This window comes from Protopterus annectens, chromosome 2.part1 (genome assembly GCF_019279795.1).
Source record: "Protopterus annectens isolate FY-2018-M chromosome 2.part1, PAN1.0, whole genome shotgun sequence".
Classification (NCBI taxonomy): Eukaryota; Metazoa; Chordata; order Ceratodontiformes; family Protopteridae; genus Protopterus; species Protopterus annectens.
This window is the reverse complement of record NC_056729.1, coordinates 658,767,651-658,786,025: the sequence shown is the minus strand read 5'-3', so window position 1 is coordinate 658,786,025 and position 18,375 is coordinate 658,767,651. Positions and strand designations below refer to the sequence as shown.

Here is an 18,375-nt window from a genome sequence, read left to right as displayed (position 1 = left end):
CGTACTACAGGATATGTACCTGGACACTGGCATACAGCAACAGTGGCCCCACACCACTAAGGAGGCACCTCTACTGACCCTGGGAACTACCACATCATATGCATAACCGGCCTGGTCTGCTAAGCTATGGAATTATTCAGTATGGGATGCATATGCAGTGATATCGGGTACCTGCAGACACTTGTTCCCAGCCAGTTTGCCTTTGTGATGGGCTGATCCTGCCTTTTGAACCTGGCTGACCTTTCAAAACAGTCACTACAGCCATTGCTGAGGGCAATGCACAGACAACTGCTGCCAGGATCATGGCCTAACACTGATTGACATGTAATGTATAGTCATCCCCTTTTGGTGGAACTACGTACACACAACATATCACATGGACATACCTATAGATACAGACCTATGACACATTTGGAGGGTTCACAGTATGCAGACTATTAACCTGCTACTTTGCATTACCTGTGTTTGTCGCAGCTGGCTGCGTTACCACTGCTTCTGCTTCCTGCTGCTACTGTCACTGCTGACAGCTTAGAGTCACAGTGTGTAGCGTGTGTTTTTTTTTTCTCTCTCTGTCTCTGTCTGTCTCTCTCCCTCTGTCTGCTTCCAGACAGTGCAATGAATGTATTGCATGTGTGGAGTGTTCGTACAGGATGCTTTTGTAGGTATCTGCATAGGTCCATGTGATGGCCTCTGCACCAATTGTAAGCCAGCATTTGCTAATTGCATGCAGCCAGTTGTGTACTGATTGCAGTTCTCACTGTGATTTCAGGACAGTGCTATAAAAGGGTATGTGAGATAGGCATTGCCCTTTCAGATTGTAAGGGCGGGGACCATGCTGGTATGCTGTGGACACTGTTCTGCGAGTGTAAAGGTTAGTATCTCTCTCATGATTCAGGCTGTGTTGTAGATTCACATTTCTCCATTCCTCTCTCCTGTTCCCTGTAGTAAATGTGTATGCACAATGACACCTACAACTATATATAGATATATATTTATATATATATATGTAAATATACATACATTTATATATGTACATTAACTGACATTATTACCTACAAGCTACCAACTAGCATGGCTGTTTCTGTTCACACACTACTATTATGGGAATCCAGTAGTTTTGACAGTAATTCTAAATGACATGCTTTGTGTACTACACATCCTATATTCCCTTTACATTCATCCCTACTATTACATGTTATATTTATTTTAGCACAATGTTCTTGTATAAGAGTCATGGCTTAGTGGTAGGTCATACAGACTACTGTTTCCTAGGTCCTGGGTTCAGGACTGACAGTGGGATTTTATTTTGCTTTTGAACTGAGTACAGGACCTGTCAATCAGAGTGACTAAGGCACTTTTAAGCAGCTGTAACCGGATTAGCGCTGGTTTGCGTGGAGCTCATGCATGCGCACTGGCGCTTAGCTCTGCGCACACCCGCTTACAACCGCTTAACAGTGCTTACTCTGGCGCACACCCGCGCTATTTTCTTTGAAAGAAATGAAAATGGGGAGACAGGAAAGTGGTGAAAAAGGGGTCACAAAGAGGGTAAGACAGTAGGGAAACAGGCTTGGGATTTGCAGGAGGGATGTAGGTAAGGCCATAGCTGCCCATTTCTTCATCATCAACAGCTGTGCATATGTATGTAATTTGGTGTGACATTTGAAACCTTCCACCCCTGAGAGAGGTGTCAGGACAACAATAATACTTGTTGTACAGCCAATTGTAATTGATAGTTTCCATGTCCAGCAGACATGTGTGCGGAATGGGCAGCTATGTATGGGGCATAATTTTTTTGTGGGTACAGAGTGCCCTTTTTTTTTTCAGGTGAGAGTGGTATGTCAGGTGAAGGAAGTCAGTATAGCTGGGGAGGTAGGTTGGGTAGGTAAACAAACAAGACGCATACAGGGGCGGTGTATGACACGTGTGGGGGGGTTACACAATTGACAGGGACGGAGGTTTGGATATCCAGAGCCCATGAGCCCACAGATGGCAACAGTGGAACTGATATCCCCACCCATAGGTAGTTGCCACTGTTCCTTCACTGCCCAGGACGGGGCTGTGCTGGGGGCTGTGTAGGCCGGGCAACAGGCATGTCCGTAAGTTGTGCCACCTGTGCCTCAAGCTGGTGTAGGGGCTCGAGAACAGAGTCCCGGATCTTCCTACGCACCACAGTCCGGACGCTACGGAGGGTGAGTGGTGGTTCTCCTCCGGCCACACTTGCAGAGGGGGGAATGAGCCCCATCCCCTGCAGCGCTTCCACTCGCAGGTGGCACAGGGCCACCGGAGGAGGGTCCAGACTGGGCACTAGTGTCAGGTGCACTCGCCAGCTGAGGTGGGAGAGGTGGGTCCGCTGGAACCCGCCTTCCCTGTCGTCCTATGTTTTGCATTATGTCATGACAGTTTGGGTTAGTGACATATAATACTATTCAAAATTAGTTGTAACAGCATGCATTAGTATTCCCATTAACCAAACACCCAGATATTCACACCATTGAACAGCGAGCATAACACATGCATAATTTGAACAGCAATACACAGTCCAACAACATGCAGGGTTGATTGATGGCAACAGGCCATCAGGTTTGGATGTATGAACAGGGCAGATGCATCAACGGACATGCAAATATATATGACCCAACAGGACAAATGTCCAGGGGTGTTAATTGTGATTGCACATACCATTTTCACGTGGAATGGGTTATATGTGGTTATAGGGTGGGGTGAAGAAAATAATATTAACACCTTCGAATACCAATACATATGCTGTACATTTATAATAGCTGCACATATATACACATTACTGTTCTAACTACAGTTTCCAATATAACTACTTCAACTTGGTGATAGGACTGTTACTGCAACATCAATATACATTTTATTGTTCTTCATACACATTCATATCTAGCTTTGTTCAGCTACATCATCCTGCTACATTTGCTTTATATAGCTATAGACAAGTGTGGATGTTTGGTATATCAGACAATCATACTATCTGCATATTGCAGACTGAGAGCAACATATCCAGATTTTGGGATACACATTCCAGATGCAGCAACACTTTGAACAGATTTCGCTGTTTGGTTTTGATTCTCACATGCATTTCATTCTGTCTTGACTGCAGTATACTTTATTCAGGGGTTATTACTACTGTATTGCTGGATTCATGACACTTTCTCACACTCTCTCACTCATTTTACTATTCAGGATGGTACTTACTTCTAGGCTTTACTGACATGTTTTACCTGTAGTTATTACAATCTTTTCCAGCAGTCTCACTTCTGTCATGTTTCAGTATTTCAACAGGGATATATTTCACACATATGATTTCATCATCTTCTGCAGCTGTACTTTTCAGCCTGCTGCAGGTTGTGTACTATTTTCTTACAGGTGGGGCATCTTTATTTCAGAATTTATGTCAGATATTTTCATTTTTCTGTTTGGATTACAGACTGCAACACACTTTTGTAATCAAGCAATACTTGCAAACACTTTCACACTGTTACTTGCACATTTTATTACTTAGTGACTACACTGCACTCTTTTGCTAACTGTCATACTTTTATATTTCTTTACAGTTACTGGTAGTGGATTACTGACCTGCCTGGTGGCGCAACCGCACTAGCCTATCGCCATAGGCTCTGCGGTTCGCAGAACGGACACCTGCAGCTGTAATATAAATGAAGTAATATTGGAATACACATCTCCATAATATCAGCTAGTTTAATTTCTTACATACATAATTAAATGTAACTTACTCAGTAGTGGGGCGTTGGGCATTTGCCGGGCCTCCTGGATCCAAAGGTTCAATTGGTCCTGCTTGCATCTCTTCATGTCCGCATGGTGGTGATGGACCTGCTCACCAGTCCTTGGAATCCCTGTGGCACTGGTGAGATCATGAGCCAACTGGTCCCACACCTCAGCCCTATATGCTCCCCACAGGACCTGGCCCTGCATGAGTTGGGCCTCATGATTGTGGACTAGGAGCCAGACCATGTACCTGGACTCCTCAATGCCCCACCTCTGTGCTCAAAAGCAACTACCCTCACCTACTCCTGTCATTCTGGCTGCAAGTCAGTTCTACAATCGTTTATGCTGTCTATTCCCGCCTATGGGGCTTATATAGTCCGTTTTTCCCGCACATATCTGTGATTGGCCATTTTGGAATTGTATCAACTTCATTAAACCTGCATTGTCATGCTCCAGTTTGTATTCATTCCTATATATTTGCTATTATTGCATTTATAGGTACTGCTGTCATGGCTTAGTGGTTCAGTACCTTGACTATGGTGTACAGTATCCTGGGTTCGAACCTGGCCACTACTTTTTATTTTTTATGACTGTCTAGACAAGCTGAGGGGTGTGTCTGTGTAAAGGCAGTTTTGATACGGCTTGCTCAACGTTGCCCGTCGGTTAGCTTGTTTGCGCGGTGCGCAGCTCCGCGCAAATGGGGTACGCTGGTTTAAGCCTCATTTGGCTATCAGCACACATATTACACTCAGCTCAGCTAGGGGCACATAGATTCAGCATGTTAAACCACTGCTCAGCTACGGGCACTCATTTTGCACCAGTTAAACCACTGCTCACCTACGGGCAGATGCACTCACCCTGTTGAACTGTAGCTCAGCTATGGGCACATCTGGCATTCTTTATTGTTTTGTTACCTCACATTTTTTCAATATAAATGGGCTATTTCATTACATTTTACATAAAATGTGATTTTATGTGTACATATTTGTCAGGGACTTGTTTCGTGCTTATTTTGCTAAAAATAAAAATTGGTGTTGTGGGGGCTCGAACCATGAATGTCTGCTCTTCAGCCAACATCTCTACCGCTACGCTATTACTTCTTGGCTTACTTTGCATATTTAGTTCTTATATGCTTTGCCATTGACTGCTAACTGTGGCTGCGCTACGGGCACGCCAGCATAACGAAGCACTCACGGTTAAACATCTTTACAATTTAAAAAAAATTATGAGATGTTCATTTGTACATTTTATGTTCATAGTCTGTGGGGGCATGTGTTGTGTTTATTCACATTTCCATGGACTCTGTCGTGGGTGTTTACTTTGGGCACTTTTACTCTTCTGGGGGCGTGTCCGCTTACAGGGCTCGGCCTACGGACACGCCCCCTACTGTCTTACATGGACCGTGTTAGCCTTAGGTGTGATTCAGCATGCTCTCATGAATATGTAGAGCATGCTGACATCACTCCGTTTAACTGCAGCCTCCGTGTATGAGTTATAACTCTTACACGGAGGCTTCGTGAATCCTGCCCATAGCCTTAAGTCTGACAGTTAGTGCAGTGTATTAAGACTACCAATTAATTCACTGCTTCCTGTACTCCATGGTTTGCTTTCCTCTGCTACTATTTGTCTACTGTCTGATTCTAAGTAAGTCACTTGACCAGACAACCCTCTTAGGTCACCCTTGCAAAGGGAGACTTACGTTCAGTGTTCTTACCCAGTTAACAAACAAATAACTAACATACCCCATTCTAATAAACACACATGATACATAGGGACACAATTGGGTTAGACTGCATGGCTAGGTTTATAAAGGCTCTGGTATGAATCTATGAACTATACAAAATGTACAATAAGTTACTCTTGGTAGTGTCTTGCCTACCAAGTCTTATTTCTTATTTCTTTCCTTGTTTTAGAGCCATTCCCTCACCCCCCCCCCAGATGATGTCATTAGAAAATAACTCTCGGTCTTCTTTCCTTCAAGTACAACTTAAATTTGCACTACTCAACAAATAAGTTATATGCCAAGATGGCTTTGATGTATGGTGTTCAATACTATATTTCTTTGCTATGACAGCCTATACAAAAATCATTGACTAATCTACAATTCTCTGTATGTTCTCTCTGGTTAGCACACTTGTACTAGGTAGAAAATTCATATGTGATACTGATTATTAAGGTTTAGAAACATAATTAGTCTGCTTCAGGATTGAACAGGCAATAAACCTTTCAAGAGGATGAAGAATGTTGTCTTTTTTTCCTATTGTTAGAGTTCCAGCCCTGTATGAGGCATGGAAGGCACATAAAAAAATGAAGGAAGTGATGAAATATGCCAAGGATGTACAAAAACCTGTGTGCTAACCTGTGACATTATTATGTACCATCAGGAGGAAGACGTATCACGAAGGACCAAGAAGAAGACATCACCGAAGGAATCAATTTTTCAACATCTTCTAATGAGCAAGTATTGTTTACACTGTAATAGATTGCCCTTTATTTCATACAAATGTAATCTTATTAGCAAATGTATGCATTATTGTTAATGTAAATGTCTTAATGTCTGTTCATATGTATTACTGAATGTCTGTTTAACTATGTTTGCAATATACTGGAGCTTTTTCCCCAGGCCTCCACTGAAAAGAGTTTTTTAACTAAACCCAGTCAGACAAACCCAGTAAACAAAAGCAAAATAAAATAAAAAATCACCCAAATATCATACAAACACATAGCTTAAGAATCAGAAGACCAAGATTTCTGAATCTGACAAGAAGGTAAGGTAATCTTACTATTTATTTTTACCAAATGTAGAAAACATGACATGTAAGGAATGCTCCTCTGGGGACACACTGTAAGGGGCTGGAGGCTAAAACCAGAAATCCATGACTAAGACCAGGACTACATAACAGTGCTTGAGTGTAGTCTTACCTGAAATAGACTCCTAGATTACAATCCTAAATAAAATATTTTTCCGTCTTCTCTTATTCTGTTTTTCCCCTTTTCTGTCATTAGAATGCAGTCGTAAATAAGATACTTTTTTTATATTCCATCTCATTTTGTTTGCTCTGCCCTTGTGAGTTTACTCTGTTTCAGAATGTCATCATAAAACAATACATTGCAGCTATTAAATCCCAAGATATGGCATTGACTTACATACTGCAAAAGATTATCCCCATTTCTATGTTTTGTGTAAATATTGGCTACCTTTACTGTTTCCTATCACACACACACACACACACACACACACACACACACACACACACACACACACACACACACACACACACACACACACACACACACACATATATATATATATATATATATATATATATATATATAAAATTTTATATTATTTGATGAAATACTCGACTATTATTGAATCTATCAGAATTGAAAGCAAATGTGTCTCAATTTCCATCTGGTTCGTGTCTAATTTGCTTGCAGCTTACTTTTGCTAGTATTGCAATCCCTATAAAAGTTTTTGTCATATTTCTGCAAACCTTCATTTTAACCGCAGACCGATTAATGTTTATTTCAGCATGTTTCTACAGTTCCTGCAAGTACCACTGCTCCTCTAATCCTCATTAAAACAAATGTCCTTCTAGTCAAAGAGTGTTAATAAAAGATTAATAAAAGTGTGTGTTTTTGCAGGGAGCCAAGACAACCCTGCAGCCCTTTTATGGTTGGGAGCTTTGTGCCCTACACCTGCATTACTTATGTATGCAAATTGCATGTTTACATGCTTAATGGAGAAAAGAAAAATGCTCATACACTGTTAATCACTGCTGGTGCACAAACAAAAACTGCACTAGCAGTCATCTCAGATACAAAAAGAGCTTAGGCAATTCATCAGGGACTTGAAGTGAGAAGCTGAACTCACATACACATATTGTACTCACCCCGTAGTAGAACAAAAGCCACATTTTAGTATAAAAGCTGCATTTATATGAAAAGGCACTGACAACCAAAATAAGGATGCCTTGGTAGATTACTTAGGCAGTAAAATGTGCCTACAAGGGCAGCATTTCGCTGCTAATTAGTACAGTATGCCGAACCAACCATGCAGTGTAGGGCGTCTTAGAATATTTCTTGAAACCTTGAACAAAATCACTGTGCATGTCATCACAGTAAAGATAGACATGCACTACAATATTTTTTTAGCATAATTTTTTTATGTTGGTAAGAGGATGGGTGGGATCTATAACAGTTAATAACATGCAACATATGCTGCTCCATAAGGACATACCATCATCCCATTGGTTGAATGGTTGGGATGGAGGTTGCTATGTATTCATCACTATGTAGGGAGAAGTGAAAAAAATAATATCAGTTCTCTTTTCACTTCTGTGATTTGAACAGTGCTTAAGCAGAGGGCTTTGTGTGTTTGTGTGTGCATGTGAGTGTGCATGCACGCATGTGTGTGCATATAATTTGATCACTAGGTAGATAGCAATAGTTTCTACTGAGTGATATTCTGGTAATTAGTTGATTGGTGACAAAAAGGACAGGTTGTAAGGGATATGACTGGGTGAGAGCTGGAATCAGTAGCATTAAAACAGGGCTTCAACTACTGACACAGTATGTGAAAGGCTAGGCTGGAGACTCAGACTGCTAGGCCAGAGACTCAGACTGCTAATACCCTTGGCGAGGTGGTAGTGTGGCAAGATGAGTTACTGGCAAGGATTCCCCTCAACTTTATATGTACAAGACTGACACCTAGGAATAAATAGTTTGAAGACTTTGTTACTAGAAATAAAAATGATCTCTAGTTATAGAACCAGCGCTGTGCCTTTGGCCATTTCCATACCTGTTTGAATATATTCTGCCTTTACTCTAAAGCAGAAAGTGAAAACCAGTAAGGAGTAAATGTTATCCAGGAGATGTGGCGCTCAACCATCTGTTACCATGACTGTTTATGAAAAAGTAGAAACAAGAGGATACAACTACTTACCTGATTGTGATTTCAAAGATCTGATTCAGCTTGCTTTGCAGCATTGTAGCCTAAAGTGTAAAAATATGCATAGATCAAACACATTTACTTACAGTTTTATCCTTGCAACTCATGTACAGCAACATTTTTATAGATCTAAAATGATCTAAGTATGACACACATTTTTTATAGCATTTTCTTTTTACAAAACTAAAGACAGAAAATGCACAGATCTGAATTTATTACAACAGGGTTAATAAGTGAGGATTAATAACAAAAAAAATATGTAAGCTATGTACTAGATACCAAAATCATTTTATTATCATAAAAGCATTTGCAAAATATGACTGTTTCCTACATAAAGTATATCTATCACACTTCAAAGCTATACACAGACTGCAACTTATTGTAGACCCCTTTTGGTGAGAATTAAAGGGTGGTCAGTTATGCATGTGTGCAGTGTGCACTTGTGCAAGTTGCAGACGCATGGAAACCTAGGGCAATTCAGAGAACCTTCCTTCACATAGGTGTAAACCTAGAAAAGTTGCAAAGTCTTTTGCAAATTAGTGCATAATAACATTTAAATGAGATGTACATAATAATGTCAATGGTGTGGTTTTGTGATTCAGAGTTGCATACTACTATGCAAGCAAATCTTGCACTCACAGGTTATAAAATGGCAATCACCACCATTTCTAGACAATTTGCAGCTGGTGAAAGTGCTTGATCTGGTTGTGAGGTTTTGTTGTTTCATGCTATGAAATGCAAATTTCTTGGTACCAGAACCCAGTACATGGAATAGCACTCCATCCCAAGGAGGAGGAGTTAGAGGCAACAGATAATGCACTACAATTTTGATAATAATCTGTTTCTTGGCTGCTTTCACATGGACAGGGACATTATCAGGGCATTGGTGAACATGTATGGCCTGCAAGTTGAAAATGGGGGAATGCATATCTATCCTATTCCTGTGGATAGCAAGGTATATAAAGCCCTCACTTCACTTACACAGGAAACTTTCAAAGACAAACTGGGGCACTGGATATCTCTTAGGCTTCAGCTACCAAAGCAAATTCTGGATATTATCCTCAACCATGTGGATTAGCATATCTATTTCCCAATATCACCACAGGACTGAACCGCCACCTTGCATGACTTCTGTGGTCTGACACACTTCTCTGAGGTGTTTGATGTGATAGAGTAGATCAATGTTGCTATGATGGCCCCACCTGGACCACGGATGTAGAGTTATCATAGCAGGAAGGCTTACCATTCCATCACCTGCCATGTAGTATGTGTTGCATGTGGCTAGGTTAACTGCCCCTGGGGCCATTTTAAGCCTAGATGGTTTTCCCATTAGATATAAACACCCTTTCCCAGTTATCAGATCTGTATTTATATACCACCCATATGATAGTGATTAGTTCTGGGAGAGATAGTGATTATTTCTAGGGTGATACCATGGAGTATTAATGGGGCCATATTGTAGCAAACAGCATTTAGGTGCTGCGTCTGCCTTCCTCATTCCCATTTATAGATACAGGTTGCACTTGAATAGGGTCAGGGATGATCTTTGCTTTACGTTGATGTTGAGTTTGTTCTACAGTAGTGGTAATCTTTAGGAGATGTACCTGTACCGCCAAACCATTCTGTATCACCACTGTATCAGCCTAGCATCCTGGCAGTGCCTGTAAGACTCACACACTTTTAATGTACTGCCACTTCCTGCATGGTAGGATACCATATGGATACCTTGTTGGTAATTGTACCCTAAATCACTGATCATTCCCATAACTAGTTTTATATAGATTGATTAAGGTTTAATAATTAAACGCCCCCTATTCATATGCCTCTCTACATTATGTTTTTCAGGTAATGCAGGTCATGTTTTATTACATGACACTAACCTTTAATCCACAGGGAGCTGTAAAAGAGTGTAACTATACCACTCTGTCCAAGACACAGATAGTGACTGAGCAAGTGTTCCCCATGCTTAAAGTTTACTTCTGCTGAATGGATGAGTCTTGGGCAGCCTCATCAGTATGACCCTGCAGCTACATACAGAATGTTTACTGCTTGGTGCATTCTATACAATATGATTCTGCAGTCAGCTGCACCAGAACCAGCATCAGCCAAAATATGCAGCAGTCATGCAGCTCCCTCTCTGGTGCCAACTAACCCTTGTAAGAGTGATGACAGCAATTTTGCCACCTGACAGCAGTAGAAGTATAAACATACTCGTGCACATTATTTAGTGGCATAAGTGAAGCAACAGCATCTAGTCCAGAACTATGGGCATTACCAAATGCTACATGCAGATTCACAAAGACAACATTTGAGGCATGCAGTGTTTCTTGCAGGTTATGCTGTGTAGTGCATGGTTGACTCACACCCTGCATCAGTCATTCTTCCACACACTGTATAGAAATGCATAGTTGATAGGGTCACAGGCATCATCATCTGGTCACTGGGTACTGGACAGAAACACAAGCACTAGGCATACATACCAGTAATGGAATGGATGGTTAAAGGGTTTGCTGATATTTGTAGAAGAGTACATTAAAACACAGTAACCTTTCCTGCAGATGCAGGTTGAATAACAAATGCTATAGAGGTTGTATACTTTTGTTCATTTGAAGGGAATGTCATTATTTCAGATTGTATTTTTCATGAGCAACCTTTGAGTTCGTCCTTTTTTAATTTTACATACAAGTTAAGTACTTTTTTTTGTCTCAACTGCTTTTTCTCTTCCTATCAGATAACTGCAATTTTTTTTTCTTTTAACATTTCTTTTTTCTTTCCATACATGTAAATGCAATTTTTTCTTGTTATTTTCTCAAGTTATTCTCGCTGTTGTGTTTTCTTGAACTCTGAAAGTTGTCACTATCTATGGTGGGGGGAGGGTGAAGGTTAGACTCAGAATCTATGAAACTGTGAATTCTGTCAACATTGTGTAATACCTTAAATCTCCATTGAGGTAGGTATAATGGATATATGCACATCAGCCCTTAAGGACATTCAAGTATTCCAACTCAAAGGCTTCTGAATGCCAACTGACATGTTAATTTTTATGTTTTAATGTCTTTAATGATCCATTCAGGTGTTTGAAGCCAAATTCCACTAGCTGTCGATATGACATGTTTCACCCTATTTATGGGCTCACCTGTACAGCATAAGCGGTTACCTTGGCCATTTTTTGAGAAATATCAGCCTATAAAGGAACTTGATGTGTTTAAAGTATTACATAGTGAAGATTCTGGCTTTTCTGAAGTCTTTTTATTAGTTTTTAGCTTTTTAGCATTTCTGTGTGACTCTTTTACTATTTGTTTTGACAGATTAATGATCACATAGCTGGGGGGGGGGGGTGTCCAAGAAATGAGAACTTGATACTGAGTTACCACACTGGCATGACCTACTCGATATGCTGGCATGGCCTACTCGATATGCTGACATGATTTACTCGATATGCTGGCATGACCTACTCGATATGCTGGCATGACCTACTCGATATGCTGACATGATTTACTTGATATGCTGACATAACCTACTCGATATGCTGACATGACCTACTCAATATGCTGACATGACCTACTCGATATGCTAACATGACCTACTCGATATGCTGACATAACCTACTCAATATGCTGACATGCCCTACTCAATATGCTGACATGACCTACTCAGTATGCTGACATGACCTACTCAATATGCTAGCATGACCTACTCAGTACTGTAGAGGCCCTTGAAAGTGATGGACCAGGGCTGTGAAACTGAAATCTTGACTATGAGGTCTTTCTATGTGATGTGAAAGTCCAGTGAAGTGCACCTTGATAACTTATGAAGGAATGTGCATCTATCGATGGTAGACTTGCCTAGGTCATCCTACCTGTATGGCTGACATGGTCTCCATGCATGTGGATCTGACCTCTGTCACACTAACCTGTGTCAGCCATGTATGCCAGGTAACTCCTCATATGTTTGCTGATAGTGGCTGACATTGTTGCTGTGTGAGCAACCATGCTCCATATGAGGATCATCATGGCAGTATTTCTTGACTCCACTATTTCCATGCAATGGTATACTGTCTCATGTATTCTTTGCAACATTCTAACCATTTCTACCTGACTCTCAGTGGTAGTAGCTTGTGCTTGAACAATGTCCCGACACATTTGTGACAGGTTATAATTCATACCACACCTTTTGGCCACCTAACCCAGACCGAAGCACTAAAGGTGGAGGTGTGTCCATATTCATTAAGGATATCCACACCTCCAGGCTAGTTGCACAGCATAATGCATTCAGGATTATCCAAGTGCAACTAATTCTGGGCAAGACTGCAATCCAAATTGTAGCTTGCTGCAGACCTCCCATCATGCCCCAGGATTCCCACTCCTCATTTCTTGATACATTGGAAAATATTAGGATACAACCCAACACCTTAATAATGGGCGATTTCAACTACCCCACCATTAACTGGGAAAACTACTCCTGTACCAACTCTTTTGCTCAACTTTTTCTGGAATTCATAAATTCCAATGCCTTGGATCAACTTATTCACACTCCCACCAGGGGCAGCAATATCCTAGACCTGGTCATTACCAACATGGGTGACCAGTGTTCCACACCAGAGGTCAATTCCTCATTGGTCAGATCTGACCACAAGCTAATCACCATAGACATCCACATCCCACCCCCACCCCCAATTAGGGAAACCACCATAAAAAACGGCTCCAAAGCCAACTTAATACTTCTTAAGACAGAAGTGGCAAACTTCATGACACCCATGCGTCCGTCTCTAGTGTCATAACATAGTTAGGTAGGGGTTTGAATCCAGGCAGGGTGTGTGTGGTGTGGTTAAAGTGTGTGTGTGTGTATGAACATCCTTTTTGCCGACTAACTGAACTCTATTCTCCCATTTAATTTTACACTCTTCTTTGACCTTTGCCTAACATACAAGGCCATGTCAAACCAGATGGCAATTTGATGAATAACCTCAAAATCAAAAATCCCGATCAGACAAGAACAAAGGCGGGAGATGGAAACCTCGACATGATGCTGGACGGATAGTGCTGGGGGGATTAGATTCACATGCTGAGAATAAACTCCTGTAAAATAAAATCCCGCCTATGATGTGAGGCGAGAGCACTCTTGGTGAATGAGAAATCTTGACCATTGATGGGGATGGATGGGAGATGGTCTACCCAGATCATACAAGCAGCAGCTGCTCAACAGGGCACAACAAAATAATGGGTGTATACATCCCCATATACAAAAAAGTGGCCGTAAGCCAAAAATAAAGGCTAGGCTTGTAGAACCTATGAACCATGCAGACGGACAATAGAGGTACGACTGCTGAATCCTACACAAATGCACTTTATAAGCACTTGCAAGAGTGCATAGATCATGCTATCCCTAACAGAACCAAGATGCTATCCTCCAAAAGAGTAAGCCAATCTGGTGGTCCTCTGCCATAAACAAAGTCTACAACAGAAGAAAGAAACTGTTGCAAAAAAGAGTAAAATCCCATGACTGGAGGAGCTCCCTGGTCAGCCTCAGTAAGAAGCTGAGATCCCTCATAAAATCCTCCAAAGCTAATTACGAAAACAAAATTGCCACTAACTCTAACGACAACCACAAAGCATTCTATAGCTATGTCAAGAATCTCAATGGCAACACTCAGATCTGCTCTGAGTTACAGCACAATGGCACTAAATATACAGAACCAACTGATATTGGCAACATCCTGGCAGATAGGTTCAGTGCTAACTTTACCCCCCCCTCACCCCCTAGAGGGCCCATCTCTATACCGGAAGAATGCAAAGTTTCTGTAATCACGGCTGGACAGGTAAAAAACACACTCTCCAAAGCCAAGAACACAACATCCATAGGACCTGACAATATCCCAGGCTGCGTTCTATATGAACTACAGAATGAACTGGCACCCCACCTAAGTACCATGTTCAATCATAGCCTCACCTCAGGTTTTGTGCCAAATGAATGGTGCACCATGACAGTTATGCCACTCCACAAAGGGGGAGCCATGACAGACCCCGGGAACTACCGCCCCCTTAGCCTGATGAGTCTGGTCTGCAAGACAATGGAACATATCATCATGGAACTCATAAACAAAGACATTGGTAATCTCCAAACTCTGAACCCCACCCAGTTTGGGTTTGTAAAAGGCAGATCATGTCTCCTAAACCTGATAGACTTCTTTGAAGCATTCACCAAAGCCATAGATGAGAGTAAGGTGGTTCACACAGCCTATCTAGATCTCGCCAAGGCTTTCGATACCATCCCCACTCTGGAATTATAGATAAACTCATTAAACTAGGTATAAATCTCTGTCACAAGATGGGTTGCCAGCTGGCTCATGGACAGAACCCACACTGTGAAAGTAGCAGACTCCAAATCTGACTTCAGACGAGTGACAAGTGGAGTACCACAGGGTTCAGTTCTGGATCCTCTCCTGTTTGGTATATACTTCTCTGAAGTACAGGCTAACACAGAAGGTCTTTGGCTAACAAAGTTTGCAGATGAATGCAAACTGGGAGCCATAATCGAAACTCCTAATGATGTGGACATCCTACAAAAGGGCTTCACTGAGACAGATGCCTGGTGTCAAAGCCATGGCCTGAAACTCAATGCCAAAAAGTGCATTGTTGTCCCCTTTGATAAAAACTCTGTAGTCATGAACTACCACATAGGTGGTAGTCTACTTAACACCGAAAGTGTGATAAGAGACCTTGGGACACAGGTGGACGGTACTCTCTCCTTTGATAATCACATTGCCACAGTGGTCAGGAAATCCTTCTACGTGGCACACCTCATCACAACAGGTTTCTCATCCAGAAAAAAAGAGGTCATTGTTCCCCTCTACTCATCACTCATTAGAGCCATTATAGAGTACAGCGCCCCTTTTGGTATATACCTCACAAGACATCTACAACAACTGGAGAGGCCACAGAAATACCTCACAAAGAGGAATATTGGCCTCAAACAGATACCCTATGCAGACTGTCTCAAAAAACTCCAACTTTACTCCATCGCATATTGCTTACTCAGAGGCAATCTCTGCCTAACATACAAAGCTATGTCAAACCCAGAGCTGTTGGACATGCTCCACTTAAAGAAATCCCAATCCCTCCGAACTACATGCTGTAGGGACCTAAACCTTGTCACCCCAATTAACAGAACATGCTGGAGAAATAGATTCCTCTCCCAAAGACTTCCCATACTCTGGAACAGACTACCTATCTATGTCAAACAGAGCTCCTCATTAGCACTCTTCAAGAAAAATCTTGATGATTGGATTGGAAATAGGAAATTCATCCCGGGGATCACTTCTGTGGCTCTGCATGACAGGGGCACAGGAAAATAATTTTCTTGGGTGGCGAAAGCCAGGGTACCTTTTTGGCTAGGCTTATATAGGCCCTACGGCCAATAGCCTAGTATGTACCTATGAACCTATGAACCTATTTGTTATTGTACAAACAGTGCCATATGTGTTTCATGAGCTAGATGTAATCAATACCTTCATCCAATACCCCTTCAAACTGGATGTATGGTTGGTATACAAATCTTTAGCATTGTTCTATCCTTCTCCAGAGGTTCCAGATGTACATCTGGGAAAGATTTGGACATTTGTAGGGATGAAACCACTTTTTGTAATGACAAGTGTCATGGCACACTAACTGTGGGGTCTATATTAGTTCATCAAAACGTCTGAAGTTTGAACACCATATGTTCGAACTTCAAGTTACGAATTACAAAAACATTGAAGTCTTAAAACAGCGATTTGTTTCCCAGGGAAAAAAAATTGCTGTTCCAAGAAACACACACGCAACACAAACACACCAAAGCAACATCAATCCACACACATACACTCAAATTCCTACATCTAACCCTACACTAAACTGTACATACACTACTACCTATACACATACCTTAACCCAAACCCTAACCCTAAGGTCCGTCACTATTGCACACTCACTTAACCCGTGCCCTAACCCTAACTCACCTATCCTGCCCTAACCCTAAAGTCCTTCACTATCGCACATCCATCTCACCCGCGCCCAAACCCTAACTCACCTAACCCGTGCCCTAACCCTAACATCCACACAATCGCACACTTACCTGAATCCGACCCGTAACTTCCCACCACAGTCCTGATACTCATGAAGCCACAGAAACAGCCCACCGAATTCTTTCCATGGGAAAGAATTCAGTGGGCCGCGGCTTTGCGATTACCAGTGTTCGAACTTTACAGTTCGAACATCTGGTATTCGATATTCAGCCGTTTCGACGGACTGATATAAACCCTAACTGTGAATATGCCTTACTCATTCTAGATTCATCAACCTTCTATGGGATGGGCCTTTAAGGAAACTTTGTCATCAACATTCATTTGGCTGTGAAGAGCATCCTGCTGTGGTGTGCTGTCACCTGTCATTATGTTTCATTTGCTGCCATACCTGTGAACAAATGACAAGCATTTTAATACAGTATGCTTCATTACTCACATCTTATTAAAGCTATGCATATTTTTAATATAGATTAAAAAGAAGGAAATCCAAATAAAAACTCAGTACCCATGAACTACCACATAGGTGGTAGTCTACTTAACACCGAAAGTGTGATAAGAGACCTTGGGACACAGGTGGACAGTAGTCTCTCCTTTGATAATCACATCGCCACAGTAGTCATGAAATCCTTCTATGTGTCACACCTCATCACAAAAGGTTTCTCATCCAGGAAAAAAGAGGTCATTGTTCCCCTCTACTTATCACTCATTAGACCCATTATAGAGTACAATGCCCCTTTTGGTATGTACCTCACAAGACATCTACAACAACTGGAAAGGCCACAGAAATACCTCACAAAGAGGATTACCAGCCTCAAAGAGATGCCCTATGCAGACCATCTCAAAAAACTGCAGCTTTACTCCATTGCATATCGCCTACTCAGAGGCGATCTCTGCCTAACACACAAGGCTATGTCAAACCCAGAGCTTTTAAACATGCTCCACTTAAAGAAATCCCAATCCCTACAAGCTACATGCTCTAGGGACCTAAACCTTGTCACCACAATAAACAGAACATGCTGGAGGGATAGATTTCTGTCTCAGGGACTTCCCATACTCTGGAACAAACTACCTATCTATATCAAACAAAGCTCCTCATTAGCACTCTTCAAGAAAAGTCTTAATGATTGGATGGGAGATAGGAAATTCACCCCGGGGATCACTTCTGTGGCTCTGCTCGACAGTGGCACAGGAAAATAATTTTCTTGGGTGGCGAAAGCTCTAGGGCCAATAGCCTAGTACCTACCTATGAACCTATGAACCATATGTACCATGTGCAGGATGATTTTGCAGTGGTTACAATGCTAATCAGATTTACTCAGAGACAGAGTAAATTCCTACAATCTCTGGAGAGAAAATACCATTGGGTCTTAGTCTTGCTCTTTAATGGTTTATTGTCTTGTTCTCTTATTACATATTGTGCAGAATGATGCTTAGCGCACAGCCGGAGGTGCCTATGCTGCACTGCGGCAGCCTGCACTCACCAAACATGAGTCCACAATGCAGTACCTTATTCTATACTCTGCACTCTATCCACTGTCTCTTATTTATTTTTTTATTTATACAGTGTGTTAACTGAGTGGAGCACTAATCCCACTGGACCAATTTCAATTTCAGC

General features: G+C 41.6%; 1 protein-coding gene across 1 annotated transcript in view; it reads right to left on the bottom strand.

Annotated features, from left to right (window-relative positions):
- The window catches only part of EFR3B (EFR3 homolog B), a 2,101,782-nt gene that overhangs the window by 48,311 nt on the left and 2,035,096 nt on the right, over positions 1-18,375 (bottom strand). The window contains exon 22 of the mRNA XM_044062396.1: positions 8,696-8,745. Coding sequence (XP_043918331.1) covers positions 8,696-8,745 — 50 coding nt within the window. The remainder of the gene's footprint in view (positions 1-8,695; positions 8,746-18,375) is intronic.